This window comes from Panicum virgatum, chromosome 2N (genome assembly GCF_016808335.1).
Source record: "Panicum virgatum strain AP13 chromosome 2N, P.virgatum_v5, whole genome shotgun sequence".
Taxonomy (NCBI): Eukaryota; Viridiplantae; Streptophyta; class Magnoliopsida; order Poales; family Poaceae; genus Panicum; species Panicum virgatum.
The window spans coordinates 58,612,198-58,630,577 of record NC_053146.1 but is presented as its reverse complement, the minus strand read 5'-3'; the positions used below and the strand labels follow the sequence as shown (position 1 = coordinate 58,630,577).

Sequence of the window (18,380 nt, the reverse complement as noted above, 5' to 3'; positions counted from 1 at the left end):
GGGAAGGCAAAACCGAAGTGCAACTCCACCTCCTTTTCAGGGCCAATGGCACCCAAGCCAGTTTAGCCAGCCTGAGGGAAGCCAAAACCAAAGTGGCACTGCACTCAATTTTCAGGGCCAATGGTGGCCAAGCCAAAATAACCTGGCAGAATGGAACCCTTACATGCATGGGTTCATGTCCGGACCACATGGTTACTTCCCCCAAAATGCCATGCACCCACCACCAAATGCAGCTATGCGACCAACACTGCCACCTCACTTAGACAATTCAGGTGGAGATGATGAGGTTGTAGTTATTACTAATCCAGTAGGGGCCTCTAGGAGAAAGGAGAGGGGCAAAGTGAAACAGGCAAATTTCACACCTGAAGAAGATGTGAACCTAGTTAAGTCATGGCTGGAGATAAGTTGTGATCCGGTCGTTAACACCGGGCAGAAGAATGAAAATTTTTGGGTACGTGTGATTGAGCGGTATGATACACGGCGGGGGGACTTTCCTATTAGAAATGATCGTTCTCTGCAAGGACGCTGGGACAAGATAAGAGCTGCATCGAGCAAATTTGCTGGTTACTTGGCTGAGGCCCATCGGGTGCACGCTAGCGGCACTTTAGACGCTGATAAGGTACCTGCCCTCTCGATTTGTTTTTGGGTATTGCATTGGAGAAGAACATCCATTGGAAATGATTGTTTGTCTCATGTTTCAGACTACCATGGCTGCTGCGACGTATGCTGATGTGGAAAATACTAATTTTCCATACATGCACTGCTGGGAGTTCTTGAAGGACGAGCCGAAATGGCAAGACCTGAGGCCGTTGAAAGGGAAGCCTATGGCACAAGAAGCTACTGCTGATAACTTAACCCCAGGAGTGATTCCAATTGATGTTGAGAGGGAGGATTCAGCAAGGGGGCCGGCAGCAAAGAGGCCAATTGGGAGGGATGCGGCCAAGTCTAAAGGTAAAAAGAGTTGTTCGACATCGTCGTCTTCAGAGTATGCATCGAGGATGGAGGACCTGTCTTTGCAAAGAATGAGTATGTGGAGTGATGAAAATTCAAAGAAAGTTGAACGATTCGACACCATGAATGATATTGAGTCGAAGAGGTTCGACAAGCAGTGTGAATATGATGATTTCATGAAGAAGCTTGAGGTAGAGAAGGTTAAACTGCAGCGGGAATCTGTGGAGCTCCAAAGAGTAAAGTCTGCGAGGCAGGAACTCATGGAAGATGAGCGCATTCTGAAGATTGACCTTGCTGCCTGTACTCCAGAGCTGCGGGTATTTTACCGGTCTCGGCGTGCGGCGATACTGAAGAAGTATGCTGCAAATGAAGGGGGTGAGGAGCCGGATAACTGATGGTGATGTAAGTTCGCAGAGCAATGTATTTGTGTCATGTTGTTTGTATGTCGGACACCAATTTATTTGTGTAATGTTGTTTGTAAGTCGGAGACCAATTTATTTGTGTAAATTTGTTTGCAAGTCGGAGACCAATTTATTTGTGTAATTTTGTTTGTACGGTGGACACCAATTTATTTGTGCTTACTTTACTTGGATTCATGGCTAATGGTGATGACCGCGCATACATATATTAAAAATACTTACTAACATACTACCATTGCTACAACAACAACATTTCGATCTTACATAAACCAACATTTTCAGACTACTAGCACATAAAGAATCCACCTTCAGTTACCTCCTTGGGAGCCTAACCTCGCCCACTGGTGCTCAATCAGGTCGTACTGCAATTGGCGATGAGCAGCCACGTTTCGAAGCTTGTGGTGCCGCTGAATGAATTGCTCCCTGTCCACAGAGTTGGTGTATGGCACTGCAAGCTCTCCTACTCGATCAAAGTTTATGTTGTTTGCACCTCGCCCTTCATCTTCGATTATCATGTTGTGCAGAATGATGCAAGTCATCATGATGCTATGTATATTATCAGCACTCCAGCCATATGCCGGACCACGCACCACTGCCCACCTAGCCTGGAGAACGCCAAATGCCCGCTCAATGTCCTTTCGAGCTCCTTCCTGGCATTTAGCGAAGTGCTTCGTCTTTGGGTCCATTGGGTGCCGGACGGTCTTGACAAACGCAGGCCATTCGGGGTATATGCCATCGGCAAGGAAATACCCCATGTCGTACGTGTTCCCATTGACAATGTAGCTAACAGGCATTTGCTGACCCCTAAGGTATGCCGAGAAAATTGGCGACCTATGCAGCACGTTTGTGTCGTTGTTACTGCCGGGCATCCCAAAGTAAGCATGCCAAATGTGTAGGTTGTGTGACGCAACTGCCTCTAGGATCATGGTTGGATGAGAACCACGACCTGTGAACTGTCCTCGCCAAGAAGTAGGACAGTTCTTCCACTCCCAGTGCATGCAGTCAGTGCTACCTAGCATCCCTGGAAACCCACGCTCCTCTCCGGTGCGAAGTAGACTAGCTACATCAGATTCATTCGGCGCTCTAAGGTAGTAGGGGCCAAATTGATGAATGATAGCATCACAGAATTTCTCAAGCGCCTGGCGGGCCGTGGACTCGGCTATACCGATATACTCATCAACGGCGTCCGCAGGCAACCCGTACGCGAGAATGCGGAGACACGCGACGACCTTCTGCAAACCGGACAATGGTTCGTTCCCAAACGCGTCGTATCTTTTCGTGAAGTAGTTGTCGTAGCTCTCAACGCTGTCAAGAATCCTGAGAACAACATGTCGTCGCATGCGAAACCTGCAAAATATTGTACGTCAATTACATAAACCTACGTTATTAGTACGGCCAAATTATGTTGACGTTCCGTACCTACGCCGAAACTGGAAATCGTTGTACACAGGCTTCGCGTCGAAGTAGTGCTTACGAATCCGCTCATCACCAGCTTCATGATCACGGGGTCGGATTACCTTTGGGGGCCTCGGACCGCGCCGGCTGCTACCTTCTTCGCCCGCCTGAAGTTGTGCCAGCATTGTTGCCTGCTCGGCATCATCGTCGAACAAAAATTCCGAGTCGTCGTTCTCTTCTTCCTCCATCGTCCACGCCCTTGACATCCAACTCCTCCCTGTAAACGAGCGGCGACGCATTTCTTCTCTGTGGTTTGGAATATGTGAGCTTGATGAAAGTGCCGTGGAGTGAGCCGTCGGTGTGATGTCGTGTGCCATATATTCACTCCTCGCGTCGCAAACGACAGCGGCACGTGACACATGCACATCCATGCATCAATGTGTCCCGGCACCATGCATGCCAAAACCAAAGAAAAAGCAAAAGCAAAATCAAAGAAAAAGCAAAAGCACTAGATGCTACTGGCTGCTGCATGCATGCGCTGCATGCTGCCAAACGCATGCACGGCCACAGCATGCACACCGCGCCCGTGTGAAACGAAGACCAACGCGCCCGTGAAACACCCCCGCGCCTGGCGAGCCCCGCGCGCGCAGCCGTTGGGCGGTTGGGTGGTGGTTGTGGTGGGATGAATATAATATGTGGTAGTGGGGTATAGAGTTAAAATGTAGAGTTAATGGAATGTGGGTGAAGTTGGTGTAGGAGGAAGAATCTCGCTGACCAGGCAGGAATATTCCTTTTAGAGTTGAAATTTAGGGGAGATGAGGTGTGGATAGTCTGAGGGCGCGGATGTGCTGCAGGCCGTTTTCTGCGATCCTTGTGAAGGGCCGTACACTGAAGTCGGCAGAAAAGTCGTACCAGAGCTTCTAATCGTGACCGTCGCACTTATTGAGAAGCTCCCGATCTGCACGTTGTTATACAGTGTCAAAGTGATGAGGTAGTCATGAACTTTTTTGCCCTTTTACTTTTTCGTTGCAGAAATCTACAAGGACCAGACAATAGGTTGATGCTTTTGCCATTATGAATCTACTACTACTGCATCTTCTTGCATTTTTTTTTGTCAGTGTTTGGTTGGGCTTGGGTTTGGATCATGGCCAGGCCATCTTGGGCTGCAAGGAAGACAAAAACATTTGAGCCCAGCAAAATCCTGCAAAGCGAGTGGCCGGAGTTTTGTTTGTGTATCGTCAGTATCTGAAACTGAAAGCAGCCAACCCGGACGCCGAAACATCTGCCAAAGCACACCGTTTCTGTCTCGGTGGGCGAATATCTCGCGGGCGATTCGTTTCCCACCGCGGAAAAGGAGCTCCAAACCCCACATATACAAGCCCGCCCCGTCCCTTTCGCCACCCACGAGCCACGACTCCCTCCCCTTCCCCTTCCCCCATCCGCTCATCGCCTCCGGGTTTGCGCTCCCAGCCTCCCACAGCCTCGTGCCTTCTCCTCGATCGACCGATCCGCGTCGCCGCCGTTGCCGCGAGGATGGAGCAGACCTTCATCATGATCAAGCCCGACGGCGTCCAGCGGGGCCTGGTAATCTTTGCTCCCCTTCCCCGTGTTCTTTTCCAGAGAAGATTTTGGTGATTTAGCTAATCTTGGGGGCTTGATGTTTATCTATCTGCAAGAATTCTGGTTTGGTTTGGATCTCGTCGCGTCATGTTTGGTGGTGCTTTTTTTTTTATTTATTGATTGGGAGTTTCTTGTGTAGATCGGGGACATCATCAGTCGGTTCGAGAAGAAAGGGTTCTACCTCAAGGGTAACGGTGTTCAGTTGTATATATATTAATTTCCCTAATTCCTCCGTTTCATGTTGGTTGACATCCTAGTTTGGTGTTAAGTCAAAATCTTTGTAATTTGATCATTAATTTCTAGGAATCGTACATTGAACATCATAAGATTTTTCCAATAAAAAAAACATCATAAGATTTATGTTCTTAGATTCATGAAGAGAATGTTGTTAATCCATATGAATTTCTAAGAATTGATGATCAAATATAGAAATGATTGACTTAGGACGAAGTTAGAGTGGCAATTGATTTGAAACAGGAGTATTAATTTATTATTTCAAAAAAGTGTTAATTTAAGCTAAGGTTGGTCTACACAGACCTAGAATTCACAGTCTCAGTCTAATGATATCTTGAATCTGTTCAGTTTATCTTCGTTGGGTTCTTTTTGTGAGAACACGTATTGGGGTTTGATTAGCATCTGGAAAAACATATGTTGTGGTACGGTATAGGAATAAGTTGTGGAGATCTAGTTTTTTTTTATTGAAATGGCAATATCTTCCTATTGTGTGCCATTGATAGGATCTTTGTATCTGGAAAGCAGATGGTCCTATTGATGTGGAATTAATTCAGCATTTCAGCTGCTGATGCATTGTAAAGACTAATCTTGAACTGGATGAACTACAGATCAACACTACTGTTAAAAAAATGGAAGATTCTAGGATCTGAATTCAGAAACGGATAAACTTTTACAACACAACAATATAATAGAAGACAATCAATGCTTCACTACCAGAAAACAGAAATTTCGTGAGAGTGAGAAACCGTCACGAAAACTATGAATCCCGCCACGAAAATGTTTCGTGACGGGCGCCCGTCACGAAATAACCCTCACGAATCTAACGCCACGAAAATAGAGTTTTCGTGGGAGTGAACCGTCACGTATCGTTTTCATGGGGGTGAACCACCGCCATGAAAATGGAGTGTCGCCAGGTTTAGAAACACGACACGAAAATAATTCGTGGCGGTCCAAAACACACAGGAATATATATTTTCATGAGAGTGTATAGCCACCACGAAATCTAATTTCATGGGAGCGCGAACCCGTCATGAAAATGAATGAACCACCACGAAATATATAACTTTCGTGAGAGCCCAGCACTGCCACGAAAATGTGGTCACACCGTCATGAAACATCTTATTTTCGTGACAGTGAGAAACCGTCATGAAAATACTTTGATACCGTCATGAAAATTTGAATAATCACATCCTCCAAATCTGAATATAGCTCATATATTCAGCAAACAGATGCAGGCTCATATATGATCATGATCAAGAGATTATTGAACAAAGATGAATGGACATACATAAGAATGAGTCCCACTCATTTAACCAGCCTCATAAGGCAATAATGTCATACATATACATCAAGTTCTAGCTATCATTAGGGCCTAGCTATCATACAAAAGGGCACAACATCAGTGCAAAGGCTCCCATAGTTTAGCCATCAATACCACAACAGCAAAAGGTTTGGTATGAACCAAAGTACTAGCCAAAGGCACAGGTTACCAAAAGAAACCTTGCATAGCCAAAAGAGCCCAAAAGTTAGGAGTCAAGCACTAGTTTCATTGTTGTCCATTCGATCAACTGCCATCAACCTCTTCGCTGCCACCATCATCTTCATCTGTGTCATCCAAGTCATCATCATCATCACGGCCATCTTCACGATCCATAATGTAGTCCTCATCTTCATCGCTATTCATTTCATTGCCGTTGCTTTGCATATCTTCCGTATTAGTCCTGGCATGTGATGATGTTGTAACCTGAAACACATACACATGTTGTTAAGCTATTTTCCATTGGAAAAATCTGATCCAGCAACAATCATCTGATGTGTTTACCTGTTGATGACGGGCATCAATATTTGCTAGACGGATTACCAAATCAGCAGGTATCTCCTTGCCAAAATCTGCATAAAACCTCTGCAATTGATAAGGTAGGTAGCTGATAAATATACATGCATAAGATCAATACATTGTTATAAGCACAGGGGCAAATGTTACCATGATCATGTCACGGTTGACACTATTTTCCTCGGTGAGTATCTCATTTTTCTCCGTCAATTCAACATTGTTTTGCTTTAGATCCCGATTAATCTCCCTCAACTCCTTATTCATCTCCTTCAGCTCATCATTTTCATCCACCACGGTTCGATAAGAAGCAGTATTGACTGGACGTAGATTATTGGATTTTGCAACTACTCTAACCTCTTCCTTATCCACTACACCATCAGCTATTGGTACACGACCATGGGGCAAACCACCTTCCATGTGATACAGAGTGTGTGCATCTAAATCCTTTGGATTCTCAGCAAGCATTGCTCTTGCATTGTATTCATCCTAAAATGAAATACCAGTGTGCTAAGCATGACTAGAAAAAGTTCATATCAAAATGTTAAGCATGGCATACATACCAAGCGCTTTTGTGCTTTTTTGGCTGGGGATTGGAGCACTTTTTCCAGTGCTATCCACATTTTTGAATCCAGATTTCATCACTGCATATGTGTTTAAAGTGCCAGCCTTCTCTAGACCAAATTTATGCTCCTACAAGACCATCATACTAATGTTACATGATGTTTGAAACTTAAGGTAATTAACTCTATGTAAAATCATGGCATTATTATTCATATCATGTCTCATTTAGTAGCAGAAGCAAAACACAATCGAAAGCTCGAAAATATCATACCAGCAATTGTTGTGTTTCTGCCCATGGCCTTGAACCACCTCTATTCTGAGCAACGTCAGCAGATTTTAGACGTGCTGCTCGAGCTGCTCTCCTCTTTTCCTTGTACTTCTCACTAGTCCAGTACTTGCATAAGGCTGCCCAACCTTCCCTAGTGCCCCAATCAGGTCTGCACTTTAATTATTGTTCTTCTGTAAGTTCTATATCGCGTGCTTGATTATCATCACAGCCCTCATGCTTCTTTACAGCATCCAAACGAGCTTGATATATCAGATCAGATACTCTTTTCACAAGATATGTCTCCAAATTACGGCTGGCTCTTCTTACATCATCTCGAGTGGTTGTGAACAAACTCTACAAACATAAATATAAGAAAGACAAAGTTAGGAGCTTCCTATCAAATAGAAGTGATAATGTACATGCTGCTAGTTCAATTACCCAGAATTCCTGCTTTACTCGTCTAGCATATGTCAAACCAAGTTCATCCTTTTTGTAGAAGTAATCATGCCATGACAATGCCGCCCGTGTTTCAACAACCCTGCCTTTATCATCACAAATTTTGATCTCACCAGGATAAAGTCGTTTGATAATTACTCCAACTTGTGAGCCATACTTGTAGACTGTAGGATTGTAATTGACATAGGTGAATTGTCTATAACAAAGGATATGACACATCAGTTCATAAATTTACAAAAAAGAATACAAATGGATGCCATGCAGAAGTAAGACACTACTACTATGCAGATATTGAATTGCATTCTCACCGGTTTCCCGCTGGCCTCAACATAACCTTCCCCTCATGTGGAGGCACTTTCACTTGTGTCCTATTCCTCTTCCCTCTCCCTCTTCCTTTTTTGTGAGGCTCCTCTCCATGGAGAATGTTGCCATCAACAGCAGCATTGGAGTCATCACCACCATCAATGCTCATCTGGGAGTTGGCAGCAGCATCATTGGTCTCTTGGGAGCTGCCACCAGGGGCTGCACGTGTCCTCCCTGCAAGCCTTTTGTGTCGAAGACCATGCATATTCTGCATTATCAAAAAATAGTTAGCTCACTACACATTTCAGAAAATATCACATTTTTCAAAGAACTTTCAACTATATAGTAACAAAGAATTCTACTCCACATATAAGCTCACATATTTCCAATAAATGAGATGAAAACATATAAATTCCAGCTACAATTGTTCTGAGAATTCCATAAATAGAACATAATCTAATAATCATAAAAAATACAAATCTAATAATCATCTGGATCGTTGGGTGCATATTGAGGCAGATCATCTTGGTCCTCTTCATACTCTTCATCCCCTTCTAGATTATCCATTGCTTCATCAATAATTCCAGCATTCAGTTTGGACAAAAATTCCAAATCATCTGGATCTGTTATCTCATCAGAGCCATTCAAATTTATATTGTCCAGCTCAATCCCTAAGTCAATGACAAAAGATCCCGGCAGCTTCAAAGTGTGCAATTGACATGTTGTACTGAGATTTTAGAGCTAATAGACGTGCTATGGCAGAAAGAGATGAATGTGTTGTTTTCTCCTGGACTGACTGTTCTGCACTCTCAACCATCCTATAAAAAGCTCGAGCATATGCTGCTGGCTCCTCATCAATTGGCGGTGGATGCTCACCTGCTAGGTCAACTAACATTTCATCCATGCGGTTAGTTTCACCAAATCTCTCACCATATCCACCTTCAATTGAACTATCAATAAGTCCCTCACCATGTGCTGTCCATATTTTATAATCTTCCTTAAATCCAAATCTGCACAAGTGCATCTCTACTGTAAACCTTTTATTCCTAACACAATTCCGACACCTAGCACAAGGACACTTAATGGTTTCATCTTCAACTATATTAGGCACATAGAAGGCATGATCCAAAAATTTGTTGGTATTTTCAATCCAGTTATTTGAGGGAACTTGCGTACGAGACCAACCAGTGTACATCCACTCACGATCTTCCATTGTTTGGTTCTGATTTAAAAAGATAGAATATTTAGAATCTCAACAATCTAACCCCAAAGATCAACTTAGCAGTGCTATAGTGGTTGGCTACAAACTAATCGAATACACATTCAATTTTCACAACGCATATTCACTAGTAGAGCTCGACATGTACTGATTTCTGAAGAAAAAACAACAAAAATTACCTCAGTTCGATTGGAGAAGCAGATCTGTCACGTTATCAACTCCGGCGTTGACGTGCAGCAGCTCGACCAGGTGGGCGCCTCTGCCGGTCCCGTCGCGCTGCGAGGCCTCCGACCGCCAGCGCAAAGACGGATGGTGCAGCTTGGCAGCGGCCTTGGCGAAGAGGCTGCTCGGGAGGGGTGAGGACCTTTGCGACGGCAGCCCTGCTCGACGGGAGGCAGCAGGCGAGCACCAGCAGTAGGGGGCGGTGCGAGCACGAGATTCAGCGAGAGCGAGAGCAGATCCAGCGGCAGAACGCGGCTCTGGTCATGCTGGCAGGAAGGGGGGGGCGGCGGTCTCTTGTCGCACACGAGCACCAGCGGGAGGAAGGGGGGGAGGGGGAGGGGCGCGAGCGTGGGGCGGCGGCGGTCTCGCACTCGCGCGAGGGCGGGTGGGGTGCGAGCGGGAGGGCGGGTCACGGGTGGGGGGCGAGCGGTCGGGGGGAGGCGGCAGGTTTCTGGACTTGGCTGTGGCGGCGGCTTCAGGGGAGAGGTTTGATTGCCATGGGTAAAGTTAGGGTTTTTACCGTGGATGACAGTGGGCCCTTGACGCTGGGTTAGCGCGCATATGTGCAAAAAAGAGCGCGAAAATCTCACGCATGAAAATGTTTTTGGCGCTCAAACTTTTTTGTGAGGGGAATAGCTTTATTTTCATGAGGGTTTACACATTAATATCACGAAATCAGTTATTTTTCGTGGCGGTGCTTGGAACACCTTCATGAAAATAAAAAATTTCATGACGGTTTCTTAGTGCCTCCCATGAAAATACATCACTGTCATCAAATTTCAACATTCTGCAGCAACCGGAACCATCAAATCGGGAATGGATGGTCAAAATTAGTTGGGCCATTTAGGACTGAAATGGGATTTGTTTTGTCAATGTTTTTCTTTTTCTCTTCTTTTATTTATTGCACCATTATGAAGTAACACATAAAAATAATAATATTATACATACCAATATATTTTTTACCTATAATACACAATCTAACGTTGTTATGTAGGAGTTTCAGTAATTATTGAGTGGATCTGCTATTTTCTTTCATTTAAGTGACTTTGTGTCCTTATCAAAAAGTAATCTCAAGTTTAACTACGTGAACCTCCAATAAGATTTGAAAAATTTTATAAAAAATATATTTAGACTAATATGTTCCATTACATCTCATGTCTTAGAGATAGATCAAAAATACATTTATCTTCTACGAATAGTTCAAACTTCTATATCCAAATCACCACATAATAATTAAAATAATATCTACATTTGGTCATAAAATTCTACAAATTAACGTGACAACATATTTTCCACCCATAATGTTGCCATAAAAGTTTCATAAGATTTTACAAAAATTGGAGTATACATTGTTCATATATAGGACACATTTCTTTTAAGGTTTCATACACTTCAATTTAAATGATATAGTTTTCACATCTTGGAATGTTTTAAAACTCGTATGCTCCTCAAATTTTGGCACGAACTTATGTTTATCTTAGTATTAGAAAATATGAAGTTACATTAGCAATTACTATGCCATAAAATGTTTTTCTATTTTGTAATTAGTTAGAAGAAAAAAGAAGCTACATAAAAAATTTGGGGAATAACAATTCTATACAAACAAAATCTAATGAATGAAAGAGCTTGATTTTAGAAAAAATTTTAAAAAAAGAATCATCAAATTTGGATTATCTATGATAGAGAAATACTATATACAAGTTTTAATTCTAGATTAAAAAGAGAAAGACCAACTATTTATGTGTTCCTCATCTCAATCAGTTAACTTTTTCCGTGAGGGGGATAGCTTATTTTCGTGAGAGTCTACACGATAACATCACGAAAATAGTACACTCTCGTGACGGTATATGGCACACCTTCACGAAATTAGTACATTTTCGTGACGGTGTATGGAACACCTCCACAAAAATATATTTTCATGGCGGGTTTTGACGCACCTTCACGAAAATAAGAATTTTCATGACGGTTCCCCAATACCTCTCACGAAAATACCTCACCGCCATGAAATTTCCATTTTCTGGTAGTGCTTGGCCATTCGTTTTATTGATATTATGGATATCATGCAGAAAAAACTAATTGATTCTTCAAGATGAAACAGAATAAAACCTTGATTGCAGGGGCGGAACAAGTGGAGGTGAAATTGGGTTCTGGCCCTGCCTTGCCAACCATTTTTTTTTCTAATTTCTAAAGATCTGAACTAGCCCAGCCTTTAGCAGTCACGTACATCATGTCTACAGTAGCCCCTAGTCCAAATCCAAACCCCATGCTGCAAAGTTGCAATCTAATCAGCTAACTAACGGCGTTGGAGCCTAGGAAGCCTCAAGCCCACAACACACTCATCCACAACCTCAATTGCAACTTTGCAAGTGCACAGCGCTGGCTTGACATCAAACAACAACATAGAGCAGCCGTAGCATTTATAAGCTCGCAGCTCAAGCCATCTGTAGCTTGACGGCCATGGCGCTTGATGTGTTGCTCTCGCTCCCTAGCTCGGACTACCTGGGCTAGCACAGCAGCAGCTGTTGCCTAAAGAGCCCTGCAGCGTGCCCATCTGTACCCAATTAGTATGCTCCAGCTTTTCAGAGTCAATTGAGTACACTACAATCTCTAAATTCAGTATCAAGTGAATTTGAGAAAACATCCTCCCCATTTTTTTCAAAAGAAAAGGATTGAATCCATTGTATTTTGGCACATGCTAGTCATACCCCATTATGTGCAATCTTTAATGCTCATATAAGACTTGGTACGTATTACTACAGTGCTTTGCTTATTGCATGAATAATCAACTTGAGTACACACATAACTATTCACATGTGGTTGTCTTAGTGGATTTGAAGCAATTAATGATTTTTTTACTTTCTACAATAATGCAGGGATGAAGTTTATGAATGTGGAGAGGTCCTTTGCACAGCAGCACTACGCTGACCTTTCTGACAAGCCCTTCTTTCCTGGGTTGGTGGAGTACATTATTTCTGGACCTGTTGTCGCAATGGTGTGGGAGGGGAAGGACGTTGTGTTGACTGGCCGCAGGATAATTGGGGCCACCAGGCCTTGGGAGGCTGCTCCTGGCACCATCCGTGGTGACTATGCCGTTGAAGTTGGCAGGTGAACAATCCTTTCTTTGTCATTGATTGTACTTTATATAGCTCCGATTTTAATTTTTAAGCATTGTCCTGATAGTTTTGATACCCAATTCAACTAAATGTGTGGTTCATGGATTTAATCATTTTCAATCAAATAATCAGCTTGTGTGGATATGCCCCATGCTTAAATATGTATTCTGAGTACCTATGTTTTAGAAAAAAGAATTTTCAAGTACGTAAAAGTTGCATGATGATCGATAATTGGTTTGTTTAAAGTATGTAGTAGATTAAGCATGAAGCAAATAATATTGGTCTGTTTGAAGTATGCAGTAGATTATCATCTGTGCTTGGCTGTTGGTTATCATGCTAAACTTAGCTGGAACTCTGGGTTATGTAATCTGTTTGAAACTAGACGTATAGCCCGCGTATTTGCGCGGCTAGTATTGAAAATTTAAAAAATTACATGTCGTGTATCCTTATTTAAAGATTATACTATTTTTTTACCATACATCACCCTGTTCATTATCGTAAATTATATCTTATTGTTGGTTAAAACAATTCAAATATGATCTACCTATAATAATAATTTGATTTGTTGAGCTTTAATAATATTATGCATATAATTATTTTTATTTTCGTTTTATTTTGATGGATTGTTGTTAGCTTTAGTTTTTATTAATAGTATAAATTTGTAACTGATACATAGCTAAATTGTATTTTATATTTAATTTTTCATAATGGCATTGGTGGGTGATTTTTAATTAGGCAAGGGGTATTTTAGGCTAATTTTATCATAATGGCAGTGGTGGGTAATTTTTATTTTTCTATTTTACTCCGATTAACGTGGGAATTTCTAGGCCTTGAGAGCGAATATGGAGGCTCCGTTTATTGGCCAAATAATAAGATAATAGATAATACATGGTTCCTGGATCCCTGCATGTTTGGTACAGTGCTAAATTTGTTACATCTTGTGCAGGAATGTCATCCATGGAAGTGACTCGGTGGACAATGCAAAGAAGGAGATTGCTCTTTGGTTCCCTTCAGGTGTGGCAGAGTGGAGAAGCAACCTTCATCCCTGGATCTATGAGGCTTAAGCTTCGAGATACTACTGGAAGTGTGGTTTCCTTTAAAATTGAGTTTTTCCTTGAAGTTATCGGTTGGCTCTAGCTGTGGAGTCATGTCCAGTGTTTTGTGGTATATAGAACAGTTAAATGTGCCTGAAGGCTGAAGCCCTGAACTTGGTGGCATTCGTGTTTTTTTCTTTGTTCCTGCTTTAATATTTTAATCTACTGTAATTGCAAACCAGTTAATGAGATCTGAAATAAAATGTCGACCTGGTATTTGCTAGAAACTTGAGGTCAGTGCAAGTTTATTTGCTTTAGCGGATCCCACCTTTATGTGTTGTGAATGTTCAATTAGTGGTACGCTATGAAATTACTATAAAACAAGCATGACGGTTCTTTTTGCGTGTTACATCAGCGCAATTTCTGTTGATTAACCAGTTTTGTGCTATTGGTTCCTGAGTATGAACTATGAAAGTTTTGTAGGCGTAACTGTTATGATAGACCAACAACAGGTGGCTAGGTGCAGACTAGGTGCCGGACCGGACAATTTTAGATATCTGGTTACTACATTTCTTCTCTAGTTACAGTGAAGAATTTCTGGCCGTGAAGTCCTGCGTGGACGTGTCTTGTGCTTGCTCGCTTACTCCTGGTCAGGAACATGTGGCTCCAGGTCCTCGAGCCTTTCAAACCTGGAATTCTCGACAGCCCCATGGCGCCAGCTCTCGAGCCCCTGCTCAAGAAACTCCTGCCATGGTCATGGCACTGGCCACCTCCACCTCCCTCTGCTCACCTCCACTCCCCTGTCCCCGCCGTCCCCGCCTCCGCCGCCGGTACAGTACCGCCGCGCCCACCGTCACCGCCGAGGCGGTGACGCAGCGGTCGGATGAGAACATCGTCATCGTGGGCGCGGGCGTCGCGGGCCTGGCCACCGCGCTCGCCCTGCGCCGGCTCGGCGTGGGCGCGGCCGTGCTGGAGCAGGGCGCGGCCCTTCGCGCGGGCGGCACGTCCCTGACGCTGTTCAAGAACGGGTGGCGCGTGCTGGACGCCATCGGCGTCGCCGACGAGCTCCGCGCCAAGTACCTGCGCATCCAGGGGTGCGTTCCTCCCGCGTGATCGATCCAAGCTGCTGCTGCTGCTGTGTCGCGTTCGTGAGCCGTTGCGTGTGTTCTGAGCTGCATTGTGAGGTTCCAGCTGAGCGCAGGATGAGGATGCGGTCGCCGGCGGCGGGAGGGCGGGATCTGCGCGAGTTCTCCTTCGAGGAAGAAGCCCCCGGGTAAGTGCGATCTGTCTCCTGTCGCTAGTAATTCGTGGTGGGTTTTCCGTACCTAGACTAGAACTAGATTGTTACCAGGACACACGAATTGCAAGCTCATCACAACACCCGATTTGTTAAAAGGAGTAATTCGTAATATGCAGACACTACAGCAATCACTTATACCACTGAAAAGTTCAGTTCACTACCTCATTTTGAAGTACGAACCCATTTTTTGTGCTCTGCAGAGAATCTCGGACAGGGCAGTGAAACATCAAATGGTCAATAGGTTCAGGGCTTCAGGCTGATCACACACTTTCTTTGATTATTCAATACCAAATACTTGTTGATGTGCGACCATGTTACATCTAGACGACAACAGTGAGGTAGTGAAACTGAACTAGTCCAGATATTGCCACCGACTGTTTCGACTGTTGTAGCAGTTTTGACTGTTCTTCATACATCTGTAGACAAGTTTTGTGCTCCGATTCTGACTGCAAACTCGAACTCCTGGGCTCCATTTTGAATTTGCAATGTGTGCATGATGGCTACGTATATCCTACTGGGTGATCCTTTCGCTGTTTAATTTGCTGGGAACTTTGGCAGGCAGGAGGTGCGAGCGGTGGAGAGGAGAGTGCTTCTCGAGACGCTTGCTTCAAAGCTGCCACCAGGCACGATATCATTCTCATCCAAACTGAAATCGATTGCAGAGCAAGGGCCTGATGGCACCCTGCTGGAACTCGAGGATGGGCGACAAATTCTCTCCAAGGTTAGTGAGGAAGGTCCATTGAGTAAATTGTGTTTCCATTCTTGGTCCATTCAAAGAGCAGAAATAGTAAATGCTGCTTGGATTCTGAAGGTACCCTGCTGACGGACAGCAGCAGGACACTTTTTTTTAAAACCCTTCTGACGTTAATGAAAACTATGGCGAGTTGGCGACACGCAGATTGTGATCGGCTGCGACGGCGTGAACTCGTCGATCGCGAGGTGGATGGGCTTCTCAGAGCCCCGGTACGTCGGGCACATGGCGTTCCGGGGGCTCGCCGAGTACGCCGACGGGCAACCGTTCGAGCCCAAGGTGAACTACATCTACGGCCGAGGTGTCCGTGCCGGCTTTGTCCCGGTCTCCCCGACCAAAGTCTACTGGTTCATCTGCTTCAACAGACAAGATTCAGGTATATATATTCAGATTACAACTGCTATGATTCCACAGATCTAGCATTCGGGCTTTCATTGAGGCCATGTTTAGATCCATAAAGTCAAAATACAAAAATTTTATAAATCACTTGCATAGTGTATTAGATGTAGTCGAAAAATAAATCACATTACACAAATGGACTGTAAATCGCGACACGAATCTAATGAGCCTAATTAGGACGTGATTAGATACTAAATTGTTACAGTAATACTACAGTAAACATGCTCTAATAATGTATTAATTAGGCTCATTAGATTCGTCTCGTACTTTACAGACGAGATCTGTAATTAGTCTATATTTTAAGTACTTAAAATGTTGAAGATTCCCTTCTAAAAATCCAAAAAACCAAAATACAAAGTAATCTAAACAAGACCTGAATTGAATAAAAAGAAAGAAAAGAAAATGTATTTTTGCCGCGAAGAGGGGAAAATGCAAAACAGTTTCTAGCATGCATGACCATAACAAGACAGCTGCAATGGCCATCACTGGCTGACAACGCATGACAGGCTGCTTGTGTTCTTGACATGACAGGCTGCTTGTGTTCTTGACATGCCAGGATCAAAGATCACCGACCCGGCAGTGCTCAAGAGCGAGGCGCTGGACCTCGTCCGCGGCTGGCCGTCCGACCTCCTCGCCGTGATGCGCAGCACGCCCGAGGGCGCCGTGGTGCGGACGCCGCTCGTGGACCGGTGGCTCTGGTCGGGCCGGGCGCCGAGCGCGTCGCGGGGCGGCCGCGTGGTGCTGGCCGGCGACGCGTGGCACCCCATGACGCCCAACCTCGGCCAGGGCGCGTGCTGCGCGCTCGAGGACGCTGTCGTCCTGGCACGCCGCCTCGCGGCCGCGGGCGCCACGGGCCGCGCGGACGGCGTCGAGGCGGCGATGCGCGCGTACGAGGCGGAGCGTTGGGCGCGCGTGTTCCCGCTGACGGCGCGCGCGGGGCTCGTGGGCGCGCTGGTGCAGTGGGAGAACCCCGCGGTGTGCGCAGCGCGCGACGGCGTGGTGATCCCGAGGCTCGTCAGGCTGGGTCCGTTCCTGGAGCACACCAACTTCGAGTGCGATCTAATCGAGCCGGCGCCGCAGTCGCCATGATCGGAACTCGAAAGGCTGCAGCTTTTCCCATGGCCATGTAGATAATTAGTTGGCTCAAAGAAAAAATATCAGTAGGGTGTGCGAAAAATATTCGCATATTTTCTTCCAGTTCATAATATTGAAACCTTTTGAAATTATTTATTATTTACTTGAACGGTTTTTGTTTTAAATTTGGGGATTCAGGGATTCACCTTGTTTTTATTGGCCGTGTTTGGTTCCCCGTTTAGGAATTCTATAACGTGGAATCTTTTATGCATGCGGGCTAAATGAAATCTATTTGTAAAATCTCTTTATGGATGGGTGTAACTTTTCGTGATAAATTTAATGACGATAATTAATTGATGATTGGCTACAATAATATTATAATAACTATCATCTAATCATGCGGTCAGAGGTCTTATTAGATGGTCAAATGTCTTATTAAATTCTTTAGGGTTCCTAGCACAAGGGTTGTGGAGTTGATTTTATAAATTATTTTTATTTAACACTCCTAATTAGCGGTCAAAGTGTGTTCTAGGATCTTCTAGGAATAAACCAAACGGGGCCAAATGCTCTGCAAACAGGCCTACTGATCGCGAGTTAGGCTCAGCCTGCTTCATACTGTTGTCAACTACCCAATAGCAAAAAAAAATGACGGGAAATTTGAATCTGTACCATTCAAAGATCTCAAAGTTAGATATATATTATCATTATCTCACTGGCATGTGGGATTCACAGGAGTCAATGACATGTGGGTCACGATGGTATATATCTAACTTTGGGATTTTTTAATGGTACAAATCTAATTTTTTTTCAAAAATGACAGATACTATCTGCGTACTACTCAGAGTCAAGTGGAAGATATGAGCAGTGGCAACAATCAGACCGAGAAGAAGATCAAATTGCCTGCAGTCAGCGGCGGAACCAGAAATTTTGAATAAGGGGGGCCGAGCAGATACTTTATATTATACGTGGGAAACATATCAAGATATATATACGTGTTACTAATATTTTAGATAGAGAAAATGATTTACATATGTTCTGTTTGCACTTTACAACTTCGCAGACGTATTGCGAATTTGTATTCTCTTTCTTTCATAAAATAATATCAAATGTCTTCGTTTTTTTAGTTTGACCATGTTTTCTGAAAAAAATTATAACATGCTCCCTCCGTCCCACAAAGAGTGTAGTTTTAGGAAATTTCAGACACATTACTTATCTAAACAAATGACT

The 18,380-nt window shown here is 44.0% G+C and overlaps 3 protein-coding genes across 4 annotated transcripts; 2 read left to right on the top strand and 1 right to left on the bottom strand.

The window, feature by feature from the left end:
- Positions 1–1,576: 1,576 nt before the first annotated feature.
- LOC120658935 (protein ALP1-like) lies at positions 1,577–2,655 on the bottom strand. The gene has a single exon (XM_039937047.1). It carries the CDS (start codon positions 2,387–2,389, stop codon positions 1,679–1,681), a length of 711 nt encoding a protein of 236 aa, XP_039792981.1. The 5' UTR covers positions 2,390–2,655; the 3' UTR covers positions 1,577–1,678.
- Positions 2,656–4,155: 1,500 nt separating this feature from the next.
- LOC120661380 (nucleoside diphosphate kinase 1-like) lies at positions 4,156–13,916 on the top strand. Its single transcript, XM_039940235.1, has 5 exons — positions 4,156–4,242; positions 4,285–4,349; positions 4,525–4,573; positions 12,356–12,587; positions 13,542–13,916. The coding sequence occupies exons 2-5, from the start codon at positions 4,299–4,301 to the stop codon at positions 13,657–13,659; spliced, it is 450 nt and encodes a 149-aa protein (XP_039796169.1). The 5' UTR covers positions 4,156–4,242; positions 4,285–4,298; the 3' UTR covers positions 13,660–13,916.
- A 418-nt stretch (positions 13,917–14,334) lies between these two features.
- On the top strand, positions 14,335–17,461 carry LOC120661379 (monooxygenase 3-like). Of its 2 annotated transcripts, none has more exons than XM_039940233.1 (5): positions 14,335–14,723; positions 14,831–14,902; positions 15,488–15,650; positions 15,828–16,056; positions 16,636–17,461. In XM_039940233.1, exons 1-5 carry the CDS (start codon positions 14,380–14,382, stop codon positions 17,166–17,168), a joined length of 1,341 nt encoding a protein of 446 aa, XP_039796167.1. In that variant the 5' UTR covers positions 14,335–14,379; the 3' UTR covers positions 17,169–17,461. The 2 variants fall into 2 exon arrangements, with proteins under 2 accessions (XP_039796167.1, XP_039796168.1); XM_039940234.1 differs by having other exon boundaries at positions 14,584–14,723; positions 14,821–14,902; positions 16,636–17,322.
- Positions 17,462–18,380: the final 919 nt, after the last annotated feature.